General features: G+C 37.3%; 2 protein-coding genes across 2 annotated transcripts; one reads left to right on the forward strand and one right to left on the reverse strand.

Moving 5' to 3' along the window:
- Positions 1–212: 212 nt before the first annotated feature.
- Positions 213–4,364, reverse strand: LOC108668481 (alkaline ceramidase 2-like). The gene is made up of 2 exons (XM_018155712.2): positions 4,026–4,364; positions 213–2,897 (listed from the first exon to the last, which is right to left on the reverse strand). The coding sequence occupies exons 1-2, from the start codon at positions 4,035–4,037 to the stop codon at positions 2,103–2,105; spliced, it is 807 nt and encodes a 268-aa protein (XP_018011201.1). The 5' UTR covers positions 4,038–4,364; the 3' UTR covers positions 213–2,102.
- A 5,909-nt stretch (positions 4,365–10,273) lies between these two features.
- LOC125178482 lies at positions 10,274–15,279 on the forward strand. Its single transcript, XM_047882289.1, has 5 exons — positions 10,274–10,297; positions 10,536–10,763; positions 11,622–11,806; positions 14,112–14,216; positions 15,138–15,279. Exons 1-5 carry the CDS (start codon positions 10,274–10,276, stop codon positions 15,277–15,279), a joined length of 684 nt encoding a protein of 227 aa, XP_047738245.1.
- The last annotated feature ends 707 nt before the right edge of the window (positions 15,280–15,986 follow it).

A 15,986-nucleotide genomic window follows, 5' to 3' on the forward strand; every position in this document is an offset into this window, starting at 1 on the left:
TAATATCCATTTCAAATTCTAAACAAATTTGACTGTGTGTAGGGAGTAAAATAATCGCGTTGCACAGTCAATACAACTATGGGATATGAAAGTGTTGAGTAATGTCCTCATGGTCTCGGTTCAGTGATGATATGGCTTGAAAACTGAAAATTCTGTTTCAAAATAGAAAGTTTTGGTTACTTTAATGAACTCTAGGACGTTGAAACAGACAAGACGTTTAAAGACATTAGAATTAACATGTAATTATTTGTAATATTTAAAAAAACGAAAGTTTTATGCGCTAAAGAAAACATTTCAAGATCCGCAAATTGATGAAGATTGGGAGTGTTAGTAATAGCGGCCCGAATTACTTGAATTCTGGTGCAATACTGTTACTGATTATGGGTAGGAATCCCATGGAAGAAATAGTTCGCTTCTACATGCTGTGGTGAGAACTACGATGTGATTTTCTTACTTACAGAAGTGCAGGAAGCCATACGTTTCTAATTCCTCCATTTTGGGATCACTCTTAGTTTCCTTAAGTTTATTTCAGAGATAAAAGCAAGATGTTCGCGCCTACTCAGGATAGGCGAAGGAGGACTCCGATGTCGTTTCTTGGCTCTGGCCTTTTATTGTGAAAAGCACTGAAGCAACCTTGGCTTCATTGCTTCTCTAAATGCTGATTAAATGGTCCTAGCTTCATTGAGGAGAATTGAGTAAATTTCTGAGCTGAACTTACTATCGTTTTCAGAGTCAACCCTGGACTTTCCCTCAATCGTCCGAAATTACAGCTTTTATTGGCAAAAGATTTTAAGGTGGCTTAGAGAATGGAACATCGCTGAAATACAATTCTGCAATTGTATGACAGTTAAGTATATATCCTGATAACATGAATATTCCATGATACTATCTTTGTTTCTAAAGATTACTAGCTTGAAATCTTATTAGGAGGAAGCATGCGTGGAATTTCAACTCCGACGACATCCCTAATATGTTAATTCTGACATACTTATAAGTTATAACAAGTGCAGGTTTGCACTATCTGAGAATTATCTACTCCTATGTATCGCTGCTTATTACGACCTCATGAGCCACATTACCAACATCCTGCGGTTTGTACGTTCAAGTTTTTTTTCTATTTCCAGTTGGGACGTGTCTGTCAGTCAGGGCAAGTGACGTACTATAATTAAAAGCTTTCAATCATTTTAGTGACAAAAATGTAGTCCGAATTATCTTGAATGATATACACTATTTTCACTCGCATGATGCTGTTTGCGTAAAACTACTTTGGATTAATTGTTGATCTCAAAGAAAGAAATTCTCACCAAATAATTAAACATTGTGACCATCGCATCCATTCCGTTACAGTCGCAGCAAAGGAGACAAAACCAAGCAAATGTTATATCCATCTTTTTCGAGGGCTCCTCTTCAGCGCAGTCAGCCGAACGCATTAAGCCTCAGGAAAGACGGCAACACGGCCGCTCGGCGCTCCTACAAGATGTGTTATTTCTTATACTTATCGAAAAGTAATTACGCATATTTCATTTGATCAAATTAGTAGTACTGCATACAATTTAGTTTAATTGTTAACATATGTTAGATGCATAAGTCTCCACTGTCTTCGATTATTGAATTGAACGAAATGAGTTTTCACTTAAAACTATCACATGATACTCAGATAAAAATGTAAACGATACCATATGATTAACATACATAAAAATTCAAAGCGCGCTCTTGCTTGTCCACCGCGGAAATTTTCTCCTATTCCCCAGAGCCATTGATTCACATGGGAAGGGGATATGTGTTACAGTTACAAGGCAAATGTTAACCTTGGAGTAAAACAACACCATTTCTGTAGAACGGAAAACCTTCAGATTCTTTGAAACGCAAATGTTAATATTGAATATTCAACAGGGGTACTGAAATATTTTTAAATGAAAATATCAGATCAATACTGTCAGACAATATTTTCCAATACTTTACTCGTAATTATTTTTATCGAATTGTTTTTAAATAAATCTGTTACTCAGAATCAAACAATTTCAAATGAGGTAAAAATGAAGTCTGTCACCGTGGCATCCCGGAAAAATGAATTCAACCAATGAACATCATAATATACAGTTTTATGAAGGTAATTTACTTTTACAGTGAACGTAAGGCAGTCCCCAAGTGTCGCCTGGGTAGTAACGGATGGTGGGTATGAGGTAAGGTGCGTCCGAGGCAGCTTTGAGATACGCGAAAACTGTGAGGTTGAGGTATGAACCAACACCACACAGCAGATGCCATATGTTGTGTAGCCCTGGCAGCCCAAGACTCAACCAAAAGTTGCACATCGCTCTGTCAGCCACCCAAAAGGTGATACCTAGGATATTCAAGACGAGGCTCAGTCTGACCAAGCTGAGAGAATATTTTCTCTTCACAACGAAACATTCGTTATATAGGAAATAGTAAACTGGAGCGCCCATAGTCATCATCCAGAAGGCGTTGGTGTAGGGAGCTACAAACCACATCAAAGTTAGAAATGTGGCCAAGAAAAGGGCTACAATATTGGCTCGAGAACCTCTGAATATCACAGGCCTATAGCAATCGGCTGTTAGTGAAGCATAAGCCACACACATTACCCAAATGATCCAAACTTCGTCCAGAAGCTGACCGAACAAAGAGAGCGTGCCATGAAAATACGCACTAGCGATGCCAATTAGGGCTGTTAAGTAAAGGATGACCTGAGGGCCATTTGATATGTGCTTGCGATAAGACCTCCAGAGTTGATTTTTGATGCAATATGCGGGGATGATGACAGTGAGGACATTCGAGAGCGAATTGGTGAACTCGGCGATGCTGCTGCTGACAGTGTAGTTCTCCTCACACCAATCCACGGGCGAGGATCCTGCCGCCAGCCATTTTTCGGTTATGGTTTGCTGTTGGGATAATGGAATTTTAATGTAACCATGTTTCATTTACTGGAATTTTATTGTAATCTTGTTTCATTTAATAATTTTACTCTGAAGAGTCTACTAACCGTATTAAAAAATAGGTCTCGGTATTACTAGAATACACGATGCGTAACTAGTTAACGGAAACAATATTCATCAATAAAACAATGATTGATTTCATTCACATTGCGATTTAATCCCATGTGCAAACGATCGCAAGGCCAGTTCCTCGTTAGAATCATCAGCTAATAATTTAATGACGATAGGTGTGAACGACGCTCTAGCAAGCTTCGTAGGGAATGACAAGAATTGGTAAAATTATTAATAAGAAAACTAATTTTAAATTTAATTTTGATGAAAGCTGACGACAAGGATTAAATAAACGCTTACCATATTCACTGCTGAAAATTCAGGGGGAATTAAAAAGCGCCTCGAAAAAAATTCCTGAAAATCGTTTCAAATTCCTTGCAAATCGACACGAATTTCACTCTACAGAATTAGGCTCATCAGTTAAATCGCTCAGAATTTTTTTATTACAGAAAACCAGTTTCATTATGCGTGGAAATTCGTGTTCGCGACACGTTGCCGAGTATCCATGATACTCGGCAACGAGAAAATGGGCTCTCTGTCACTCACTGCAGTGAGTACTGATATATTTTTTTAGGAAATTAGCAATCGATCGGAAATTAGCAATCCGTTTTTTCTAACTTTTGAATACCCTTCGCAAAATCAAAAGTGTAAAACTTGCCTTGCTACGTATGCTTAGTTCACCATTTGAAAATTAGTGTCGAATCTTATTTCATGCTACTATATATAAAGCTACCTGGTTCAAGTGGCCTGATGGACGAAAGAAACTTCTGGTCGCTTCCCTAAATCCATTCAATGAAAAAAAAGGAGCAATGTAAAACATCGTTGGGAGAAGGTAAATGTCTCCCTTCGTAAAACTGATGAATGATGTCACCGACTGACAGATCTACGGACAGACGGACGGACATGACGAGTACAATAGCCTTTTTTTCATAAATGAGAAAATGCGCAAAAAAGGCAGAAAACATGTATTCCAAAGAGTAACATTCAGTCTAGACGAATTAAAAATTTCAGCCTTCTTTTTACCTTGAAAACCATTGTGAAGTTGGGGCACGGTCACAAATTAACGCTGTGAATTTCCGTAATTTCCACTTCCTTCTTGGTTGCGTTCCAGATTAGTAGATATTTGCGAAGTTTTCCAGCAATCTATATTAATGAAATAAGTACGAGTATCTTAAAACGTTTCAGTCTACGACGAAAGTGTAAGCTCGATTCTGTCCACAAAAAGTAATTACACAGAGAAGTAGAGGATGACTCATGACCCATCCGCGCTAGAAATAAGCGCCCATTACGCACGAGAAATAAGGCGGAAATCAATGAGGGATAATTTGAGTTTGGCCAGACTCATTTTCTGGAATAAAAATCGAGAACAATACTATAGCGTATTTTTAACACCACATTTGTTAAAGAATACAGCAGCAATAATGGTGCACGTGTGCGAAGTTCCGAGATGCTCGATTTAGGTGATAAAACTGGTAGCAATCATCAAACCATTCTTTTCAAAATCTATTCTATCAACATCTATGAGCCTCCGGAACTTCCGTATCACCCGAAGTCCTCATTCACAACAGAATTTGAACAGAAGAAAGTAGTACTAGAATACCATGTAAGTGATATGCAAATTACTTCCTGTAATTTAAGTGATACGCCAGCTCACCAACTGACTACTTCGAGGGAGAAAAAAAAGACACAAGGACTTTTATCAAAGTTCAAGTAAGAACGCACTGTGCCAGGTCATAAAATAGAGTAATTGCTGGTTAGTTCTCCAAGAACCAATATTAATAAGACATGCAGGCTCCCGTTGTAATCGTCCCTAGGATCACAAATAAAAATTAACAACGACACGAGTCATACAATTCGAGGACACGGACGCAGGACCATAAAGAAGCTAACAGGAAAGAAGAACATAGTTATTAGTTCCGATGAAAACGAAGTAACGCAGGAGGATGTTAATCAATTTGTTCATCATGATCAACTTTATGCATATTTGGTTCACTTGATAGGAAGTTCGCTGTTCGGAAGTAAGAAACAAAAATGACAGGTAACATCTTTCCTAAAACTAATCCGTCCGAATTGGTTCACTGGTTCCGGAAAATAGGTTATTGTGACGAAAATAAGTTACTTACATGGCCATCAAGAATGACAGTTTTTGTTTGAATTAGAACGAATGTTAAAAAAATTGGAAATTAAAAAATGAAGAGAAAATTTTACAAGAAGTTCTCTCATGGCAGACAATAATTATCCTAATAGGTAGTGATAAACAAAAGATTAATTTTAAATGCATAATGAATTGGGTTCATAAATTCCACTGCTCACGGTCACACCATCACTCTAAGTTTCTTCTGCGCCACCCTGACAGTACGCAGTCCCAAGGTAGATTAGTTCTTTATCGAGCACAACATTTGCTCGTGAAATGCAGCACGAGAAAGTTCAAGGCACTACGACACAACAGTAGGTCCTACGTCAGTCGAGTATTTGGTAGTTGTAAAAGTTCGCAGCATCCACGAGACAAATAAATAATTACAATTCTATATTCCTGCTGTGTAAGTGTTAGCGATATACTGTGGCAATTGGTGGAGATTTCTTTTCACTCTGAGCCTTGGCGGTAACTTGCAAGATCACTAGCTGTGATTGTATCGCCGGTGCAGAAGATAACATCAGTAATTTTCAACATTTAATTAAAATATTTCAAGGAAAGAAACTCTACTTGTGATTGTTTTCGGGAAATTCATGGCACGAAACTGATAATGAGTTAGAAGATTTATTATTTTTTCGCCAACTGGCACGATTAAGCGTAGGACTTTAGGCTCACATGCTCTGAAATCGAGCACAACAAAGAATATTGTTTTAGTTCAGAAAACTATTTCACAACTTTTGGCTGTGTTATCGAAAAATTAAACTTCTGCAGTTCAAGACATGTAAAGTAAAGTCAATTCTTGTGCAACATGTAGCGTCGAGTTTACTTCGTAGTTAGCTAAAAAAAAGTTCTCACGGATTGATAAGAACAAAATTATTCAATGGTAAGCTAAACGGAAGGTTTAACTCATCGGAATTCATTTTGGGAAACATAATCAAGGGAATCATAATCAAGGGAATCATAGTTAAGGGAATCATAATCAAGGGAATCATAATCAAGGGAATCATAATCAAGGGAATCATAAAGGGAATCATAATCAAGGGAATCATAATCAAGGGAATCATAATCAAGGGAATCATAATCACGGGAACCATAATCATGGGAATCATAATCAAGTACGCGTTGAACTGTTCAACGTATACTCCCGTTCTGTTACTGACAAGAAATAACCCCGAGACCTTCGCACAAGACGACCGCGACGCGACTGCACTCCCCAGCACGTGCTCACGGGGCTCTGTATTTTCTGAAGGTCGCCAGGTATTTTCCTGGCATAGGCTGCCCAGCGCTCGCTCCTCTTCCTGGTTATAGTCCCCGAGTGATAGATGATGACGTTCATTGATTGATGAGTAGCTAGCTACATCTAGTAGCTACTTCAAACTATCGCCAGTCATGAAAAGATCCGGTCAAATGACACGAGTTTAGATCTATGAACAAGGCACGAAAAGGAAAAGAATCGGCGACAGGCCACATCAGGCCTACACTTCAGCGCCGACTTCACTATGTTATGTTATGATGTGACAGCAACGATGCGTCGTGATGATGTGACAGCAACGATGATGTGATGATGTGACAGCAACGATGCGTCGACAGCTGAGGGACCATTCGACTTCATCATAGGGAGCTTTCATGCATCCTAGTATATCAAGTAGCCAAGGCTAGAGATTAAAAGAAATCTTATCCCGCATATGCTCGGCTACCCTGTAAATAGTTGTTTTCTGTTAATTGAAAAGAGAAAGTTCGAAGTAAAAAAATTTTCTTCGTACCGTAACGTTAGATAAATAAACTAGAATAGGATTATGTGTTTTTTGTTGCTTGATCCCTGCAATGTATATTAAACGCGTATTCGTAATATCTATCGTATCGGGATATTTCATTGATCTGAAATTGTATATGTAGAGCTGGATTCCCGAGACAATGAATTGCAGAAGGAAATATAGAATTAAAAATTGTAAACTATAAATGGATAATATGTTTGACAAAAACATGTGAATTTTATTCGTGAATAAAAAGTAACCATTGCCTTGGAGATCAAACTAGAGTTGAATGATTGCAACTGGTTAATTGATTAGAATGACTAAGTTAGAAAATTCTTATCAACGAAAACTGAGTTTTCTTTCTAAATTTTTGCAGGGGGGACAGCGAAAATTCTCGATCGGGCGACTTCACCGGGCTCGAAATGGTGTTAGGCACTTCAAGTCTGAACATACATATATTTCATCCAAACTTGAACGCCTAGTCTGTTCTTGAACGCGTTCATACTCGGAGCGTCAACGATGTAATCGGGGAGGCTGTTCCACATGTCGGTGATTCGAAGCGAGAATGTCGCGTGGGTGTCGAAGAAATGTCGCGTGGATGAGTTCCAGCGCAGTTTTTTTACAACACTTCTCTTTAACTTCACTTCTTGTTTGTCTGCTACAAATCTTGTAATCGAATTTTAATATATTTCTACTTATCCTATCGATTTGAAATTTTGCACACTTGTGTAAAGTTGGAGACAATGCATGAATCAATTGTCAAAATAAATTATTTTAAAAATTAAAAAGATTTTTGTTTTCAATATTAAAAAATTGAAAAAAAAATTTTGTCAGCTACAAATCTTATAACTGATATTTGACACACTTTACCTGTGTAATTGATCTGAAATTTTGCACACTTGTGTGAAGTCAGAGGCAATGCATGAATCAATTGACAGAGTAAATAATTTTGAGAAAAAAAATTATATATTAAAAAAATTGTACATATTAAAAAAAATTGAAAAATTAATTTTTTATTATTCGAAAATTAGATTAGAAATTCATTGTACATCTGTAAGATTGGAGACACTGGATTTTTTGGAAGTGTTGTCTTTAAAAAGTAATTTTTAAACGTATATTATTTAGTTTATAGCTGCGGCCCTTGGTGTTGGTTTTTGTTTCAAATTCAAATACCAATCCTTCTTAGACCTTGTATAAACTATGAGTATACTTATATACTTCAATGAGGTCCCCACGCAGACATCGATAACTGAGGCGTGGAAGCTTCATATCTTTGATTTTTCATCATAGGACTTTCCCTTCAAGCCTGGAATTATCCTTGTTGCACGCCGCCGAACATTCTGTATTAAATTTGAGTCCTTTTCAAGTTTCGGTGACCACACAACGTTTCCAAACTCTAGATTATCAACAAACAACAGCTTCATCGCTTCTGCATCTAGGAACTCGTAAGAGCGTCTGTTCAGTCCAAGAAGTTTGTGGATTTATTTGCTTGCGTTTCAACATGCTTAGAAAATTTCGCTCCTTTTCAACATAAACTCCCAAATCTTTTTCCACACTAGACTTTTCAATCATTACTCACCCGTTGCAACCCTGTCTTCTCTACTGTAATCTTGCTGTTCATTGTTCTTCCCGAGGTGAAGTACTTTACACTTGTCAGCATTAAAACGCAGCTGTCACGTTTCAGCCCAATTATCTAAATTGTCTAGATCATCTTGCAATTGCACTTTATTTTACTCATCCTTAACTGTATTATAAATTTTTGTGTCGTCGGCATACATGGAGCACACGCTTGGCACTACTTCTGGCAGATCGTTTATAAAAAAATTAGATCAGTACTCGCTGCAGTGAGTGACAGAGAGCGCATTTCTCGTCCGTGTGTGAAGTCACGGACGGACGGACATGACGAGAACAACAGCGCCTATTTTTCAATAAATGAGAAAATGCGCTAACAACGAAGAAAATAGGCCAAGAACGCTTCCTTGTGGCACGCCACTGCGCACTGATGCCCAGTCTGACACGATCCCGTTTCCCTCCATTCCCAAAGACTTCACTTTACGTTACAACCGCTCATGCTGAAAACTGTCAAACGCTCCTTAAAGCGTATGAAAAATTATAAAATGCAAAGATGAATAGATGAAGGAATGGTCTATGTTGAATGAAGCTGGGCTCACAGCAGATACACAAAAATATCAATACTGTGGCAACAATTCATGCAAGGCTCATGAGAGCTGCGGTCATGGGCGTGTTGAAGGCTCATGAGAGCTGCGGTCATGGGCGTGTTGAAGGCTCATGAGAGCTGCGGTCATGGGCGTGTTGAAGGCTCATGAGAGCTGCGGTCATGGGCGTGTTGAAGGCTCATGAGAGCTGCGGTCATGGGCGTGTTGAAGGCTCATGAGAGNATGCACTCTACGAGACCCCATGCGTCTACATGCATTCTACGAGACCCCATGCGTCTACATGCATTCTACGAGACCCCATGCGTCTACATGCATTCTACGAGACCCCATGCGTCTACATGCATTCTACGAGAGCTGTATGTATGTATTTTCATACAGGCCTAAACTGAGCGGTCCTGCAGATGCTTAACGTGTGTGATCGCTGGAACCTGCCTCCGCGCAGCTGATGCAATTACCCTGGTGCCGAAGGTATAGAAAATAAATTCTAAAACACGTATGCTAAATAGGTACCAATAAACTAAGATAAATGTTGCATAAAGTGATAATAGTGAGTCAATAATCGGTCAATTTAATTTCACTGACGTCTGGGAAAATTTTGAAGACGAATTAACTGAAGAATTTTGCATTGAAATCAATACCTATATATAGCTAATACTTATCGGCATAATACATTATCTAGACCACATCCAAAATATTGAAAATGAACTGAAAATAGTTAAATTGGAATCTTGGTGATATAAATTGCAACAAAGAATATTAAAGAAAAAAAGGGCTTGCACATATAATATACTATATTTAGGAAAATTCATTTGTCTGGGAATAACTTCGAAAAACAAAAAATTGAATCAACCAAAAAAGGAGTAAAAAAATAAAGACAAAAAAATACGAATAATATCATAAAAAACAATACAAAATCTGTAGAACAATGAGTTCACCAAAATTTAGCTCTCAAAAAAAAAAAAAAAAAAAAATAGAATGGACGACGAGAAAACGGCGGAGATTTAAATTCGTACACTTTGCCAAGGAACTGCACGAGAAAGCGAGGAGAAAATACTTTCCGTGAGATGATGTCGAGGACGGAGCACAGTGCTTGTGTGGTTGTGCATGCTCGTTTCCATTGATGCATGCGGTCGACGGCAGCAATTGTCCTGTGAACGAAGAAAGCTCATGTCAAATCCAGTGAAAGCAAAATGATTTTAGGCCACTATGGGGGCTCGTATCAGGTTCATCGTCGGTAATTGAGTCAATAAAAAGGCAGAACAAGTCAGAGCCAAGTCATTTTAGTATGTGCATCCAAGCAGGTTAAACGTGTCCTGTCACATCGAGTCCTTCAAAAGCTAATTTAATATTCGTTAATCTCTTCTTGTTTAACTATTATCGAGAAAAAAAAAAACGTTTGCGTTTATATATATTTAATTGGTACGAAATTCATAAAATGCGATCGCTTCTCACTTTGAGTTGCTTACAGCTGCAATGTCGGTCGCTTATTTTGATCATTTCGAGTTGTTTGGCAGTTTGGTGTCTCTTACCAGGAGTGCTGACTGAAAGCTTCGTTCCTCAGCACGTATCAACGAACAGCTATGCGAATTTATCCTACAATGGCCCTGAATGGTTGCAAAATGAAACGTGGAGCGGCGGCGTTGCGAAATACAGGAAGCGAAGGTTCCTTACTTTCCCTACAGGTTCACTGCTCAATGTTAGTACTTGGATATCAATAAGATGAATCCCTACTACAGAACAAGTCATCATTGCATGTGATCATCAAAATCAATTGATGATCCGTGTCCCGGAGTGATTGCCATTACACCGATTTTATAGATTTTTCTTCAGTACATGAAATGTGTATAATTGCGTATTGTTATGCTAATACTTGCTCGATAAAATGTCATATATTGTTGCATTTTACAAATGAGACTTATGGGGCTCACTATACCTTTATAATTTGGTCAAAATGTTCGTGTTCATTGAAAAGTTAGCATTCGACTTTTGGAAACGAATAAACGTACGAATTATGTACCGCCTCACCAGCTTGGAGTGCTTCTAAAATGTTTTAATATCTGAATCCCTCAATAAACTAACATTAATTAATCCCTCAATTTTAGTATCTGAGTGGCTCCTGAATTGACTCAATTTACAATCGAGATTTTTCGTAACACAATAAAGTATGAAACTTATCATAAGATTATCGATCAAACTAAACAAAATTTAGTGCATTATTGAGTAGGATTTTGTAAATATATTTCCGTGATGAGGATTGATTTTAGAAAAAGTACAAAATATAGCTTCCAACTCTGATTTATTATTATAGTTAAGATCATCGAAGTATCATAAAATACCATTGCGGTTAGATTTATTTTTCGTTTCGAGGAACTATTCTTCAATACGATAATGTTTCATACGGAAACATTATTCTTCATGCGGGAACATTACTATTTCAACAAGAAATAGCTGCATTAATACCATTGCTGCTGAATATCCTCTATATATATACCGCGAAAGGTCAAGATTGTCTGCACGTCAGTTCGTGACATTCTCCTCTCTCTATTATGCGCAGGTCACTCTGCTGTTCGGCGTGCCCGTTCTTGGCATCGGAAGCTTCAGCGCGCTGGCCATCCAACACAAGACGGTGCTGCGGCTACCGAACGCCTCCACCAGCTTCAACTACGTTCTGGGCAGGAGCGCGACTGGCAGGGATGGCAGGATCGAGTTCTTTAGCAACTTCGAGACCTTCCTTGAAGGGTCAGTATTTGTATGTAGAGAAAATTACGCATAAAATTTGTACGTTTAGAAAATTATGTATAAAATTTGTACGTTTAGAAAATTATGTTTAAATTTTGTATGTTTCATTAAAGACCAGAGAATTTGTTTTATTCGCAATTTTATTATTTTATTTTTTTCCAATATATCGAACAATATTTTTAGTTTGAACTGGCAAATCGAAAATCAGGGTACCGATGGACATCTTTATTTAGTTAACGACGTTTCGAATGCTTCAATCAATCATTATCAAGTTGAAAGGCGCATTGAGTGACGAAATTTGGGTCGACGTAAGTACGAAATCATGTAAATAGGATACTAATAAAAAAACAGAATTGGTTAGAAGTAATGCCTAGTCACTAAAATATTAAGATGAACAAAAATCAAAACATTTGATTTTTGTTATTATATTATTTATAAGTACAAAATGTTTATTATTTTGTACTTATGTCGACCCAAATTTCGTCACTCAATGCCCCTTTAAAGGGAGCGTCTGCCCCAAAATCGAAAATTTTGACTTTTTCGGTTTTTATACTCATTTTAAAGCTTATATTCTGACGCATCTAACGGTACCAAAACCATCTCTGTACGTTGATTTATGCGTTCACGACATATCGCGAAAGGGTTAGGGGTGGCGGAGTTCTTCAATATTAAAGATAGGCCAAAATTACCTGTAGCACACTTATATAGCTAGTCTGAACACGCTGTGCTTCAGTTATCCGTCTGCAGTCCTATGGGATGGTTCTCGTGCCATCGTTCACACCATCCTTGACAGAAATTGAGCTCAAATATCGTCTAGTCTTGCAACCTTGCACCCTTGAATGTCTTTTTCGAGGCGCGCGCGACTTTGTCGGGCCCTACTGAAAAGTTAACTTGTTATCACTGCAAACCTATCTCCTCCCAGAGTTTTGAAGATACATCAATGAAACATATACCGTTCAATTTGCAAATAAAAGATCTACAAACTGGTGGTGGGCTTTTTCCAAGTTCGTTATAGTTCGGATTATATTTTGCAAAAAGGGGGGAGGGCGGAGGTAAAATTGAAAAATTTCGAAGAATTTTGGAAAAAATGCTCCCACACCCACAAAAATTAAAAAAAAACCCTACCACCAGTTTTTAGATATGGTCTTTACGCATCGAATGATATGTGTCTCGATGTTTAGCTTGAAAATCCTAGAAGGAGTTAGGATTTCTAGAGTACTCCCTTTTTGGCCGTTTTCTAAGAATTTCAAGTTTTCTTTCATTTTTTTCGGAAAATTCACATGAACAAAAAAAATTTCGTTTTACATACGTGTACCAAATTTTGAATCGATCCGTCTGTTGATATCCGAGATAATTTTTGGGGCAGACGCTCCCCTTAACTTGAAAATGAATGATTGAAACATTCGAAACGTCGTTAACGAAATAAAAATGGCCATCGGTACCCTGATTTTTGATTTGCCAGTTCAAACTAAAAATATTGTTCGAAATATTGAAAAAAACTTAAAATAAAATTACGAATAAAACAAATTTTCTCGTCTCCAATGAAACCTGTTTGAGAGAAGAAATTCTGCCAACCTATACTAAATTTGTATGTATAGAGAATTATGTATAAAATTTGTATGTATAGATAATTATGGGTAAAATTTGTATGTATAGAAAATTATTTATAAATTTTGCATATATAGAAATGTGTGAGAGACAATAACTTCGTACAGAACTACACAAAATGAAGGCTGTATCGAATCAAACATTGGTTTATAAGTTTAATTCTTACCTAAATTTTTAGGTCTAGGACCAAAACTTCAGGCAGGTTTTGTTCGCTTAACATTTTTTCAAGCTTCTCTTTTCATGTAGACGTTGTAAGTCTGGTTCGGTATCATTGCTGAGTCACTGCGCTAATAAGAGTACTATGCCAATGGGACATACTGCTGCTATATAGAATGCACTCTTGTGACGTGTTTTGTTGCCGATATAGTAATGCCATAACGACACACGTGGCGTGTTTCATATCTGATGAGATACACGGCACGCTATATTGGCGAGTTTCATTCATTTCAACTTTCAATACTGCTGTGTTGTTGCGTGCTCTTGATTGAGCTTTGTTACCACTCAAATTGACAGACATACTTAGTTTTGCATTTAGGAAAATTTTTGATTGAAATGGTTCCACTAAGAATAAAATTGATATAAATTTATGTGACAAACATCAAAATTTTGTTCCTCAGCTAAGTCATGCTGATGGTCCGCAGTGATTTGCTTAGTGTAACAGGTTTATCTTTGTGAACACGTGTCGTTGATGTGTCAGGTTTGGTCTGAACGGTCAAGCCTGCGCCCTGCGCGCCATCTGTGAAATTGCGGAGATGCCCTTCGACCACGGCCTGGTGGGGGAGGTCATCAACCTGATATTCTCGTGAGTGTTTCCTGTTATCAAAGAGTTTCTTATTCAATTTATTCTATAGGATCGTTTTAAAGGCATGAACATCATACTTTACTTTATAAAATGCTGGCACTAACTGTATGATTTTCAATGATCTATACAAGTAGCAACCGTGAGTACTTTATTTCATTGAATGAAAGCGATTGACTACATGTCTAATTTTTAAATAAATAATTTGCGTCACAGACAATAAAGACGATGCACAGAGCTTCTTCCAATACAAAGTCTTAAAGAAGAATTACGGTGATAATTTTATCCAATTTAGCCCTATTTACTACAACATTTCGCTTTAACTTCACTTCTTGTTTGTCTGTCTGCTACAAATCTTATAATCGAAATTTAACACACTTCCACTTATCCTATCGATCGGAAATTTTGCACACTTGCGTAAAGTTGGAGACAATGCTTGAATCAAATAAAAAAATAGATGATTTCAAAAATTAAAATTTTTTCAATATTAAGAAATTTGAAAAAATAATTTTGTCTGCTACAAATCTTATAATCGATATTTAACACATGTCTAGCTGTCCAATCTATATGAAATTTTGCAGACTTGTGTGAAGTCGGAGGCAATGCATGAATCAATTGATAGAGTAAATAACTTTAAAAAATTATATATTAAAAAAATTGCAAAATAAAATTTTTTAATATTTGAAAATAAAATGAGATTCATTGTATATCTGTAACATTGGAGACACTGGATTCTTTAGAAGTGTTGTCTTTAAAAAGTAATTTTTAAACGTATATTATTCTTTATTAGTTCATTCGTTTCGACGAAATGTGAATGAATTGTATTGAATGACAATTTATTGGGAATGATTTGTAATTATAACTTGTGTACAAACCAGTAATAATGTCTCCATCAAAATGAAATGTCCGCCAAATCTCCCTCAGAATCATGACGTTCTCGGAGGCGAGTTCAGAGCAGGACGAGTACAGCAGAGCCGAGTACAGCGGCCGCTACCACGGCGACTGCTCGGCGCTCTATCCCTCCTGCGGCGCGTCAGTGGCCGACGCTCTCTCCGCAGTTATTTAGGATAGCAAACTTTATATATGATAAACTCGTTCAAATTTATTTATTTGGTTGTTATGGATGCAGTTGGACATGTTATGGACACTATCATTAAGTACATTATAGCCTCGTAATAAGAGGTTAAAGTAGCAGTGCACATATATAGTAGCTGACTTTTAAATTGTCTGAAATTAAATTTCATCGTATTTAATGATCTTTGTTGGTCACTGACCCAAAAATATGTTAAGTTCGGAATTTCCTGTTGTTATCCTTTATAAAATTTAAATCGATGAATTTTCTGGTCATTAACCGCCCGAGTTTCAATTTAATGTTATGTGAGCGTTTGTGTGTCACCTCCATCGATAAAACATTGAAATATAAAGAGTATTTCTTTGCTACTCTGAGGAATAATTAATAATCGCCATTTTTCTGCGCTCTCACGTTGAAATAATGTCTATGCCACCACGAGGCATTGCAGCACGAGGGTCTGAATAGAAAATTTCAATTTAATACCAGTCTTACAAATAGTACGAAATTGAAAGTTTGTTTTTATGAGCTTTCCGCGAGCTCAATGTCGCATAAGTTGCGTGCGTTCGTCACTTCTAGCCGTCTAGCTTTCAAGAACTCCAGATAGGTCGTTAACGCTGACAAATGTAAAGTAATCCACCTTGGCAAGAATAATGAATATCAAGATTGCAGTATGAGACGATACGGTTGCAACGACAGAGTGA

Source organism: Hyalella azteca, unplaced genomic scaffold (assembly GCF_000764305.2).
Source record: "Hyalella azteca isolate HAZT.00-mixed unplaced genomic scaffold, Hazt_2.0.2 contig10098, whole genome shotgun sequence".
NCBI classification, from domain to species: Eukaryota; Metazoa; Arthropoda; class Malacostraca; order Amphipoda; family Hyalellidae; genus Hyalella; species Hyalella azteca.

What these genes read in the sequence shown, in the direction of transcription:
- LOC125178482 (XM_047882289.1), top strand. Translation starts at nt 10,274, where the DNA reads ATGGGGGCTCGTATCAGGTTCATC. An exon ending in TTCGAGACCTTCCTTGAAGG is followed by an intron (nt 11,807 to 14,111) that starts GTCAGTATTTGT and finishes TTGATGTGTCAG; the next exon opens with GTTTGGTCTGAACGGTCAAG. An exon ending in GTCATCAACCTGATATTCTC is followed by an intron (nt 14,217 to 15,137) that starts GTGAGTGTTTCC and finishes AATCTCCCTCAG; the next exon opens with AATCATGACGTTCTCGGAGG.